Source organism: Ciconia boyciana, chromosome 7, assembly GCF_034638445.1.
Source record: "Ciconia boyciana chromosome 7, ASM3463844v1, whole genome shotgun sequence".
Classification (NCBI taxonomy): Eukaryota; Metazoa; Chordata; class Aves; order Ciconiiformes; family Ciconiidae; genus Ciconia; species Ciconia boyciana.
Window position 1 is genome coordinate 29,741,121 of NC_132940.1, and position 13,395 is coordinate 29,754,515.

A 13,395-nucleotide genomic window follows, 5' to 3' on the forward strand; every position below is an offset into this window, starting at 1 on the left:
TGCATCCTGATAGGTTTATGTGAAGACAAAAAACAATATTGGACAGATTTCCTTCTAGCATTGGTGCTTGTTCTTTGGAGTTTTAAGACTAGGAAGGTGAGCCAAACCACTGATCTCTGTTATTTTCATAATGGCTTGCCAATGAGATACCTTACATTCCTCCAAAGGGTGTGTGGGGGAAGTTTCTCTCTTTAGCTGTTGACAATATAGGAACCCTGTGGATGGTGTGCATTTTATGTAGGCACCTAAACTTAGAGGCATGAATGTTTACTCTCTTCTCTGTCTTGCCATTAGTTTTGTATCACAGGTTTCTATTAGCTTCTCATCAGAATATATTTAGTGACGAGCCTGATTGTGAAGAATTGACTGTGGGTTGCACAGGTGTAAGTGGGAGAAGGATTTTTTTGGCCTGTGAATTAATTGCCCTCTGGTGGTACTTTCCCTAAGGTAGGTGTCATAGACACCTGCAGAAGGTGATCCATAACATCTGTTTCTCTCCTTGGTTTAGACACACATAGTTCAAATGACATGCTTATGTTTTGGATAGCTAGACAAGATAAATCTTTTCTTTCTTAATGAATGGTTAATTTAACCTTTCATGTAAACTGTGTTTTAGGGATGGTTAAATAATGAAGAATGTAACATACCACCAACTACAGCCTTGAATGTAATGAGCATTCTACTTACTGTATAGCAGTTTTAGTTTAGTATGAGGAATCACATCAAATGAACCCTATTACAGACCCAATTAAAGGGCAACCACATTAAAGTGAAAAGGAAAATCTGTTTTTCATCAGCTGTGAGAGAACACAAAGCAGATCTGTGTAGCTCTATGTTATCCTATAGTGTGTTAATCAGATACAAGGTGTGACGGAAGCCAGTGACAAAGGGGACCCCTGATAGGGAACAGACATGCTCTGATAATAGGCCAGTTAACGCTTCATAATATTTCAATGGTTCAGTAGTAAACAAAGTTGGAAGTAGAACTTCAAAAAGGATGGCACATTCCTTGCAGAGTTGAACCATACATCTTCTATGACACTTCTGGATTTATGGAAACCGAATGTTAAAAACAGTTATGTCAGGGAGCTCCAAAGAGAATAAAATCAACCTTCAGAATTCCTCCTTTTATGTTTCTGAACATGCAGTATTTGGAGGGGGAGGCAGGGGGTTGGAGAATAGGCACATTCTGTCCACCACCTTCTCGTTTCCCCACCCGCTGCTTTTCTAGTAGCCTAACATTTAAAAGGATTGGAGGGCACAAAGCTGTGTTTGTATCTCCATAATGTTTAGTTTTCTGTTTCCATTTTTGCAGGAATTCCTTAGTAAAGAAGGTGTGCTTCATGTATTTAAAAAACAAAACCCAACCAAAACAAAAAAACCCACACAAAATTAAAAGAAAAAAGGTTTTTTTTAATAGCTCAAAATATAATTACTGGAAGACTTGCTGTGTTTTAGGGAATTGTTTTGCTCTAAACTTCTTTAATTTGGTTTCTTTGTGCCTTTTGGCTGTAGTCCTGCATTTGCAGCTTTTCTTCCATTCTGATGTTATTCCATTAATCATTTACCCAGTGGTGTTTCTGCACATTTCTGTGGAAAATCTACAGACATATTCCTGACCTAGCAGTACTTAAATGAACTTTTTTGTGCTGAGGTTATGTAAATCGTTCTAAATTATTGCAAATCATCCTTTTCTAGTATTGCTGCCGGAATGAAACTCGTAACAAAACTGATCATTGATCTGATTCTGGTGCGGTCACTTCTTTGTTCTTGTTGTTCATTCATAGTGAAGTCCAAGGTACAAATGTAACAAAGTAGACAAACTGCTTGACTGGATAACTTGTGATTTTTTTAAATAATATGCAGATATGCTCAATCTTACAGCTGCTAATTTGCCATTCAGTTGCTAATCCTGTTTTTTGAAATTTAGATCAATGATCGAGGTAAAATACCTGGGAGTTTTAAGCCTCTTAGTACAGGATGGGAAATGTAGAATATATAGGAATATTCTGCCCTGTTGTCATTTTCTAAAGAAAAAATCAGTTACAGTCTGAGCAGTGTTAACTGATTTTTTTTTTTTAAAGGACATAAGTTCATGTCTATTTGTGACAGACATTTGGCATGTTCAGACAGTGGTGTGGAATGGAACAGCGATGTCGAGCAAGTGGGATTCATTTGGGGTTGTAAATTTGGGAAGATTAAACTGTTTTCAAAGTGCATTTATGGTAAATGTGAATTAGATAACTTAGCTGCTGGCCTTTCTGCTTTTGAGAACTTTTAAAGGTAAACAAGGTAATGTAAAAGGAATTCAGCTTTGTCACAGATTAGTCTAACTTGCTGTTTGTTAAATTTGTTTATTTCCCCCTGCTTCTTTGCAATCATGATTTCTGGGAATAGTTTTCTTAAGACTGCAGTATGATTTCTGGCAGTTACAAGGTGTTTCTCTAAAGCTTGTAAGTAATTCACAACTGCTGGAGGCTGACAGCCTGCAGTTTAGCTCTGGCAGATGCAGCAAAGGAGAGGTTTCTAAGATGCTGGTCAGATGTCATCAATGAAAGTCATGCCCTTTCATTTTTTTATGGGTCATTTTATAAATATCAGTGATGAGCTTGCTTTTTCCAGGGAAACTCTCGTTTTGCACTGTTATTTCTAGCCTTTCCTTTTAATAGAGAGTGGAAGTGGGGGAAAAGATCAAGATGCAGAAATAGCATGAGTTGTTCTTTTTCCAAACAGTATGAGGCATAGGGGGGTGTGTGTGTTCTGGTTTTTTTTGGTGTTTTGGGTGTTTTGCTTTGTTTTTTTCTTTCTCCCTCCCTAAGGTTCCTGCATTACTGTATGGCTGACAAACCTGGAATTTTGCTTGAGGCCGCTAGGCACTGAGAGTATCTACAAATCCCACAGGTGGTACCTGCTCTGTGTATGGAAGTTATGCAGGAGACCAGGTTTTGGACAGGACTGCTTGTGTGCCAGGATGGTGTGGAGGGGAATTGGGAAAGTCTAGTAATTAGTGTTGATCACAGGTGGCATTGGAGAAATTTAGAATAATGCCACAGACTGATCAGAGCCCCAAATCTGCAGGTACTTGCATGGATGTCCCATCAAAAGGGAGTTTACATTCTGCTTTAAGCCAAGAGAAACAAACTTGCCATTTCTCAAAGTAAAACAAAGTTTAAAAGCCCATTGCCATAGAATAAGGGTTTGTGGTTGCACAATGTGACATGATTCCCCATGAAATCTTGGATGCTCTAGATGTTCGTTAGTGATGTCAGAGAAGTGTCTACCAGAATGACAGGGCCAGCTGGTTTTTGTGTTATTGACCAGTCGGAAGGGTGGAAAAGGCACAGGGTAGAGAGTGTGTTACCTATGTCAGGTTAATAGCAGTGAAGACAAGGTAGGTTGAATGTTGTCAGTTTAAAAGCTCAAGTTCAGTCTATAGGGTTTCAGAAGTTTAACCTGAACTACTAAGCCAACTTATTCTGTCTTCATTGCTATTTTTTGACCTCCGGTTACAGACAGATCTACTTTTGAATGTCTAGCTGGAGTAGTTTAGGAAATTACCACTTCTGCAGCCAAGGCATTGTCGCTAATTGAGTGAACACTCTTCATCCCCTTCAAGGCTAAGTAAAACAGATTTTAAAAAACTTGAACTACTCCAGCTAGATCTCCAAGGAGAGTCTGTCTAGATCATGTGTTAACCAACATGAGAGTTAAGAAATTATTTTCAATTTTTCTGTCCTTTGTAGTTAAGTTAGAAGACAGTGAAGTAGAACCTGTTTCACGAGGATATTTCTTCCCACAAGTAGAAACACTCTGGTTATGAATGTTACTCTTGTTCAGAGTCCTTCAATTAAAAAAAGTACTAACCATGGTGCATTATTTGTGAATCTTCCCAAACTGATAACATCTGCAGGTTTCATATGTTGATGAGCTTCCTATAGTTAGCTGTGCCCTATCTTTCCACTACTATTGAGAAACAGCGTGTTATCCGTAGGTCTGTGTTCCCTCAGTGGTAATCAACAGCCCATATAGTCTGGTCTGTTTAGAGGAGCCTTCTAAACAGCGGATTGCAGTGACCACAGGCTATGTCACTTCCTTCTGATACTCCTTTATATTGAATATCACATCACTTGAGTGCAATTAGGCTGTAATCCAGATTGAAATTTCATGCCTACATTTTGTTTCCATACTGGCTGGAACCTTTATTCTGTTTTCCTCGGCCTTCTGGAGAAGTTCCTCTCAGATTTTAGTTTTGTATTTTGGATTCCCATATCCTCTTTACAACTAGTTGTCCTAGTGAATGCTCATCTAATGAGGACATACCGGGTATTTGGCCAGAGTTAATAATTACTGAAATCCCCCTGAAAATTGGCAATTATTGGCTGCTCTTGATAAACCAAATGAGGAGACCGTGAGATAGAACTTCCCTGCTCAAAGCAGGAATTTCTTCTGGATGGTGTCAAGTTACAAACCATGAAGGGAAGATTGTACTGCTGCATGTACAAAACCAGAATAATTTTGTACAATAACAGAACTTGCAAAATCATTCCCATGTTTGCTCAAAGTACTCTGCAAACTGAATAGAGGATTTAAGCCACTGAGCCCTGAAACTTGCATCTTTCACTGACCTTAAATTCCTCTGCTATTTCCTGTTAAACCAAACAGTTTTGTCTATACCTCATCCTAAAATATTATGTGGTGATCTTTAACAGGAATATGATGAGGAATGGGCTAAAAAAATCCAGAGCGAGAAATTTCGGTGGCACAACTCTCAGTGGCTGGAGATGGTGGAGAGTCGGCAGATGGATGACAGCGAGCAGTATCTGTATGGTGATGATCGTATTGAGCCCTACATCCATGAAGGGGATATTCTGGAAAGACCTGACCTCTACTACAGTGCAGGTAAGGCAGCATATATTAGCATTCAGTACTGAGATTGCTACCTCTGTATTTGGAACAAGAGCTTGACCTGGGGCTGTAGAGAAAATCTGCTGACTAAAACCAGCAAGATAGTTACCCTTTTGTGTCCCTGGGAGCAGCACTGATGCATGCTAGCCAGGGATGGGCTTATCCTTGTTAGGATGTTAATGACGGATTGAGTACTGTATATCCATGATCTTATGAAGTGTTACAGGTCTTCAGAGATATGAATAGACCTATCTCAGAGAGCTAATGGATCATGATGACTGATTTGAATAAAGGTGGCCCAGCCTTGTTCTTCACACCTATTTCTTGTCTTCATAGCTTGTTTGCTTTGCAAACACAAACCTGTTCTCATCCCTGTTAAATTCACAGTTATGGGATTTGATGCTGAATTTTATTCTACCTGGTGTGTTAGTTCTGTAATGGAATTTTTATTTCAGATCTTGATGAAAGACTTCACATGAGCCACATCAAACTTGTAGGTTCCTTAGCAGAGGCGATCATTCTGTGACTTTCAGCTAATCTGTTTGTATGACTTTTTTGCTGTCGTATATCTAGGGAAGCATGTAAATCTCTTCTCAAAATACTTTTTTTAATTCCTCATATGAAAAAGTTTTATTACTTGACAATTTGAAGAAGTTAGTTAAAAAAAAACCCCAAAATTATTCCTAAGAAGAGTCATCTCCTTATTTGAGATTAACCCTAATATATTTTCTAAAGAAAAAAGACATTTCTCATCATTTTGCTTAATCCTATTAGTAGTGCATAATGGCACAGTTCTGGGGGATCTCAAGTGGAATCTGCTTTGTCTCTCTCCTTCTGTAAAGATTTTGTAGTTACTAAGAAAATAGAAGTTGCCATACTGGATTAAGACATTGATTTATCTAGTCCAATATTGCCAGCTGTTTCAGAGGAAGGTTCAAAAAACTCTGCAGGAGATAATCATATAAAATAATTTGCCCACCGGATAAATGTCGTCTTAACTTTTCATAACTAGGAGTTGGCTTACGCTCTCAAACTTGTGGTTTTATATCCTTTTCAAACTCCTGGATGACTTGTGTGCACATGGATTTTTTTTTTTAATTGCTGCGTTTGAGTCTGTGGGTTTTTATTTTCCACATGAGTGTCCAGTCCTTTGCTATGAAGTATGAGTCACAAAACTCTATGACTCTGGACGAATTTGCAGGAGTAGTAATAAGAAAAACAAAGCCACTAAAACCCATAAGCTTTACTTGCAGTTGCTGTGAGAAAATAATTGTGCAAGATCTCAGTAGCATTTCAAAAATTATTCTCAAAGGATATCAGAACTCAAGGATTCTTTTTCTTTGATTACATATGTCAGACATAGCAACTTGCCTTTTTAGTGGTATGTTTTTCCCTTTTGAATACTGTAGTTGTATCTTGCTCTACTAGACCTACAAAGTTAGCAGTGTGAGCCATGTGTTGTACGGTACCAGGGTCCTTTATTACATCAAGTCCCCTTTGGGCTTCCTAAGTTAAAGATGTGCCAGCATGCCTGTTATCATCTCCCCTTTACAATTCTTAATAAACCTTTGCTTATTTCATAGGGCCACTTCTCTTCCCACTAGCGTGGGCTAGAGATGGAGTGGCACCAGTAACACTGAATTTCCTGACTTTTAATCATTTATGTTACAAGCTTAATGTTGTTATTTGAACAAAGATTTTTGTGTTGGAATTGATATTTGACCAGGAAGGAGAGGCAGATTTCCAATGATATGTTCTGCAGATGTTTTAAAAGTGCTTTTGTTTTTAAATGTATAAGAGTAGGTGATTATATTCAAAATACAGATTCACTTCTCAGGTTCCTTCTGACAAATGCCAGTAATGGTGCGCTTCTGAAGTCTGCTAGATTTATACTTTTGATATGTGGCCAGAGGGGACATAATATTCCTTTGAAAAGGCTACGGATTATTGTACCAATTGGAGTACGCATTTGGGTTTCCGAAGGACAGCATTACTTAGCCAAAAAAATAACAAAAATACAAATCTTTGTGCAGTCAGAAATTAAATGCTTGTATTTCGATTTGGTAATTTTAGAAATGACCTGCACTGATGGCTGATGCTCAATACAAGTCCCCCCTCAGCAATAATAGTTCCTGAGTTCACTGATTGCAAGATGAGTTCCTTATTGCAATGATATACTGACATCTCTCTTGCATAGTAACGTAAACCTACATGAAAAACTTGGTAGAATCTCTGAAGTTACCTTCGTGAGCTCAGTGTCTCTCTTGCTCTGAAAGTACGTAACCCTAATTTATGTTGAAATGTACGTAACAGCAGATGTCCTTTAACTGTGTAATCATTATATGCAACTGATGCTATCCATGTGCTTTCATTTTCCTATAAATTCATGTGAGCCATAACTCTGAGTGTTATGGTTTGAATGTTAGCACTCTTGAAGACACTTCAAGTAGTGGTAGCTCTAGCCTCAGAGTTAAAATGTAGTGCGTGCTTTATTGATATAAAGATAAGTATTATTTTTAAGTCTCTTCCCTTTCAAATAAGTTTTAACCAAACCTGACTGTTTAAAATACATAGTCACTTAAATTGATTGATTTTGATCTGAAGTGCTGCAGGTATAAAAGTGCTAATGTTCCTCCTCATTTCTTTTCTGTGAAAAATACAGAATAGGTGGTGAGATATTAACACTTGTGTTTTATCTTTTTATCTTTTTATCTTTTATTGTTTTAAGTTTTCCTAATAGCCGTTTCAATTTCCCTTCCTCTTGTTTGGTCATTTTACATCCATATGATGTCACAGAGCGCTCATGTCTTGCTGAACATGCTGAAAGACAATAATATTGATCTGTGCCAGATTACTTGCTTGTCAAGTAATACTCTTTCACATACTGTATACACATGTATACAATTAGAATATAGCCATGTACAGCTATCTTATGCTGCTAAAATGTAGTCTGATCATGGCTAGCAGTTTTCATTTACAGTCTGTTGTGTTGTATTCAGTCACTTTCCCATGAGGTATTATCTTCTAAATGAATCTCTGTAGCACCTCATCAAATGTCTGTTCAAGATCTAGATATGTCAATTCTATTCCTTTTATCATTTGTCACTATATTATCTTCAAAAAACATCAGGTAAATTCATAAAGCACAGGGAGATTTGTTTGAATGCCTGAGTCGTCATCTCTAAGCCCTTGTGTCTGTAAGTAACTTTCCACTGCTTCCTGCATGGGCAGTTTTAGTGGTTTTGAAACCACAGAGGTTAAGCTAAGTGGCCTGTGACTCCCTGGATCTTATCTGTCTTACTTTAAAGTGGAATGGCATTTGTAACTTCCTAGTCATTAGGAATCTCTCTCTGTCCTCTGTTAGACTATTAAAGTATCAGTCTGAATGTACCTGTTTCTGCCATGTTGTTATTGGGATGCTTTCTGCACTGCAAGTCTGGGATTGTTTTCATACAGTGATGGAGACAAACTGATGTAGGGTCTGTTTTAATGAAATAGCTCATTTTATCTGATTAGAGCCTAATACTAATTACCAAGTAAGAATTATGCCCTTAATATTAACACAAAATGTGTTCTGTGAATGGGAACAGGAAAGAGTTAAGCTGGGCTCTCATTCAGCTGGGGTCAGTTCACTGACTTTACTTCCAAGACGCTCTGGATTTACACTGATGTAACAGAGGGAAAATGTTAGCCCCCGATTTTCTTCTCTTCCTTATAAAGCAAGTAGACTGTGAAGCCTTTAAGGAACACTACTGGCTTTACAAATGTCTGTATCTTCATATGCCAGTGTTTTAATATAAAGGAAGCAAAAGAAAACTGTAACCGATGTTCTTGAGAGGATATCATGTGAAAAGACCACCCTTTTAGGAAATAGCTAGAAGACATTAAAATATGGGGGAGATGAAAGAAATAGGTTTGAAGTTGCTTTTCTGTTTTTCTTAATCAATTTTAAGAGATAGAGTGAAGTGTAGAGTCTGAACATTTAAGACCTTTGCTGCTTTTCTACTTCTATGCTGCTGGCCCAGATTAATGTTTGACCCTTCTCATTACTTTTTCTCTGGGCTCACTTCATGATGAGGCAGACAAGATGGGTCTTTATAACCTTTACAGGCCTGAGGAAGAACATGTAAGAGAATATTTCTTAGGTATAGCTTTTTTTCAGGGCAGTAGGCTGAGCTACTTGGTACCAGTAAGGCTTTTTGTAATTGAAGTTGCTGTTTTTCAGTATTACTGTTGCTTGACATTCCTCACAGAAATATTGCAAGTTACTAATGAATTCCTAAGACAAACCAGCACAGGTTGTGTTGCCTACTTGCCCTGAAGTCATGTTCCTTTATACAGTCACTGTACCTTTCTTGTTTTTATAGATGGCCTAATAGCCCACGATGGAGCAGTGAGTCCGGATTTCTTCAGTGATTACCATCTTCAGAATGGAGACCTCGTTGGGCAGCATCCTTTCTCTAGCAGGTAAATTGCTGTTTGTAAAGAATGCATATAATCCAGCAATGGCTATTCAAGTTTCTTTATAGGGCTTCATTTGTATTGTTCAACAATTTTTGCCCTCATAGCAGTGGGAATGGTTTAAACTGAAAAAGCAGTTCTGTCCTCTGAATTACATGTTTCTTTTAACATATTAACATACGTCTTGTAATAACATCATAGCTTTCCAAAAGCTGTAGAATAGAAAAGTAAAACTAGAACGCACAACTAACTACATGTTATGAGAATTACTCAAATACAATTCAGATGATGTTGTTGGGAAATATCTAAAGAGAGGCTCGAGATGTTGATTACCCAGAAGGCTTTTGTTTCCAGTATTATTAAATTGTTAAAAAAGTTTTTTCAGATGCCAAAACTATTTCTGTGGGTTTGGTTTTTTGTTTTTTTTCCCTTAACCTAAGTTTTCCCAAGGTATTCTCAGTTAGATTACTGATGGCACTTACTTTGAAAATTTGCTAGATGAGCAAAAGATGTCGGCTTGACTTTTGGGATATGTTTCTCTGAATTCCCCCTCTGGTCAATGACCTCTCTGTCATGGTTTAGCCCCAGCTGGCAACTAAGCACCACGCAGCTGCTTGCTCACTCCCCCCTGGTGGGATGGGGGAGAGAATCAGAAGAGCAAAAGTAAGAAAACTCGAGGGTTGAGATAAAAACAGTTTAATAGGTAAAGCAAAAGCCATGCACACAAGCAAAGCAAAGCAAGGAATTCATTCACTACTTCCCATGGGCAGACAGGTGTTCAGCCATCTCCAGGAAAGCAGGGCTCCATCATGCGTAACGGTTACTTGGGAAGACAAACGCCATCACTCCAAATGTCCGCCCCCTTCCTTCTTCCCCAGCTTTATATACTGAGCATGACATCATGTGGTATGGAATAGCCCTTTGGTCAGTTTGGATCAACTATCCTGGCTGTGTCCCCTCCCAGCTTCTTCTGCACCTGGCAGAGCATGGGAAGCTGAAAAGTCCTTGACTAGTGCAGCAACAACTAAAACATCTCTGTATTATCAACACTGTTTTCAGCACAAATCCAAAACATAGCCCCATACCAGCCACTATAAAGAAAATTAACTCTATCTCAGCTGAAACCAGGACACTCTCCTTCTCTGAATGTTAGCAAGCTGTTCCAGTTTGAACTTCTGAGTAGACTTCTCCCACAAGTTCAAAATAGAAGACTCATTTCAAAGAATGAAATCTTCATAGATCCTGTAGCATTTAGAAAATGCCTTTTATAGAGCATGAATTATGTGCACTCATTAGCAGGAAATATTTAAAACACTTTACAGTCAAGGTACAGAATTCACTTTAACAGGATGCTATCTGGACATGCCCAGCCCTGTGGTTGAAGTTATTTCTTTCCAAAGGAAGAATGTTATTTTCACCACTTATGACTTTAGTCACCATTTGTAAAATATGAGTAATTCACAGTATGTACAGCTGAAGCAAAAAACATTTTTCTCTCTTACTTTGGCTTCTTGTAATTGTTAAAGGGCAGTGGATGTTTACACTTGTTTGTTTGTTCTACCCGTGATGCATCAGAAAGCTGAACATTCAGCAAGGGTGGAATGGTGGTAACATTTTAAAGAACAAATTAAAATAACTAAAATGCTCATATCAAGAAAAAAGTAGGACTTAAGAGATGGATCCTCTTGAAAAAAGGAAGTGTTTATGCTCAGTAAGGATCAAGTTCAGACTAGTGTGTAACCCTTTGTGTGGAGTCCATGTTTGGGAAAGGGATACTGGCGCTGATCGTTTCCAAATGCGCAACCTTTGTTTCAGAGCATGCAGGTGATAGAGAAACTGAGGGAAGTATGAGCTCTATGCTATTCTTGGAGTCTTACTATGTGACTTAACATTTTCAACTTTAAAATAGAGACAAAACCCAGGAGATGACAGGTTTCTGTATTAACCAGAACATTGTATGAATATGTGGTCCCAACACTCTTCATGCCCCCCTGGAGGTGGCGGGAAAGGTGTGTAGGGTGAAGCTTGCAGACTCCTTTGTTTCCAATAAACTTAGATATAGCCCCAGTCAAGATGCTCTTGTTTTGCCAGAAAGCTTTCAGCTGGGGAAAAAAAAATCTTGAGTGTCCTTGGGTAAAAGTTAAAGTAGATCACTCAACCTCAAATTTCAATCCCTTACCAGGGAGCTACATTAGTAAGCTGCTTTTTAATCTGATTGTATTCCAGCTAAAATGAGTAGCAAAATACATCTGGTGTATACCTAGTTAAGTATTTGTAGAGTTTTCTTGTAATGTCTCAAGGCATTTTGGAGGCTCACCTCAAGAAAGAAGACAGAGAAACTGCAGTTTGGCTAATGACAAACTTGGTAATTGCCCGTTGATGATAGCCTCTGTAAATATTCAGATTTCTCATTAGAATTCTGTCTTCTAGGAAGACTTTTTTTTATATGATTGCTCCATGGATTTATCTGCTGTCCAGACATATGGTCTAATTGGAAACAGTATGGACTGCTACAAATGTTCTGTCCTATTTGTAACAGAGCAGGACTGAATTGTTTGATAGAATAGATACTGGCAGTCGAATGGCGAATCCTAGTTTTCAGATGTGTGTCATTATTGTTTTGAACTCCTTGGCGCCAGAAGCCAGGATTTCCTGATGCTTAGAGCTAATGTAAAATGCATTAGTGCTCCAAGGCATGAGCCATGGAATTGCTGGTCCCATGAGTTTGGAGAGTCAGACCCTCCCTTTTCCCAAATTTGAATTGGTGTTGGAAGGTAAAACCATACGTGCTAGAGAGCCTAATTAAAAATAATAGCAGCAAGTCAAGGCTCTTTTTATGTGCTATATAGTGTACATTTCATCCATACCAAAACATAATTCTAGGGTATTTTTATGCTTACAGTTTAAAGCTAACAAGAACCTTATGTCACGGATTTATTTTTAACCAGTTCCAGCTTTTAATAGATCAAGATGTTTGTTATAAAAATGGTTCATTTTTCTATTAATATTTGAATATGTTTTCAGAAACTTTTAAAGAAAGCTGAGTTATGAATTGCATAGACAACTCGCAAGTCAGTTAATAGTAACATTTTTTGTGAGTTCAAAGAGAGATGGCCTAATAATGAGTAGATGCATATTTCTGGTCTTTTCATTTGTTATACTTTTTTTTATTTGTTATACATTTATTTGTTGTGCCTGTGTCTTCTGGTCTTGGCCTCTTATATTAGGCTTTTTAATTCTGTAATAGAAGCAGTTGTTTGCTAAGCAATGGGGTGAGCTCTGAAGGAGTCTTTTCCATCATTAAAGACCACCCTGTGAAATTTGAGGTAGGTAACAACCATGAGCTGACTTTTTGCTACTCAACTTTGAATAATCTAATCCTTTCTTCTCATTTCTGCATCCTTATGAGGAAGACTTAGGATATGTTACCTGTTTAATTTCTCTGAGGTTATTTCCTGTCCTTGCAACATGCTCAGACTGGATCAGGACTTCCCCTTGCCTCCAGGAGAGCCTAACATGTCAGCCAGAAAGACTCACCTTTTTTAGTGCCTGCATATCACTGGGAAGCCGAGCTAGTGTTGAACTAGTGTTGGTGGCCCCAGTGCATTACCAGGGCTTGAATGTGTTGTGATCACTAACCTCATTTTTTGGAGCCAAAGAAATGGGTCTATGAGGAGAGGTTTTCAAAGACTGCAACCAAACTCAAGTTGCCTTGAAGGTTTTCACTGTAAGCAATATTTAATTATACCTGTGCAAGGGAGCTCAGCCCACACCAGCTGCCATATATCAGATTGTTATACCAGTTATACTGCATTGAGCAGATAGTGAAAACCATGTGCTTCCTTGGTTGTAGGATGCTAGTTCTAGCAGAGGTTCAGGGCAGCCTCTACCATTGCAGTTCTACCATGTTACATTCCGGAAAATTCAGGGGAATTGGAGCAGCAGCCATATCCAGATGTGCAACTGATGAATTGGTTGACTTTCCTGTAACCCAGCAGGGATATCATAACCATCTCCTGTGGAGTCCCT

General features: G+C 38.4%; 1 protein-coding gene across 7 annotated transcripts in view; it reads left to right on the forward strand.

Annotated features, from left to right (window-relative positions):
• The window catches only part of KIFAP3 (kinesin associated protein 3), a 72,117-nt gene that overhangs the window by 42,348 nt on the left and 16,374 nt on the right, over positions 1–13,395 (forward strand). For 4 of the 7 annotated variants that reach the window (XM_072868702.1, XM_072868699.1, XM_072868704.1 and 1 more), the window contains 2 exons: positions 4,710–4,899; positions 9,273–9,372. In XM_072868702.1, coding sequence (XP_072724803.1) covers positions 4,710–4,899; positions 9,273–9,372 — 290 coding nt within the window. Of the gene's footprint in view, positions 1–4,709; positions 4,900–9,272; positions 9,373–12,613; positions 12,693–13,395 lie in introns of all 7 variants that reach the window. The other 3 variants (XM_072868703.1, XM_072868701.1, XM_072868700.1) reach the window with 1 other exon arrangement.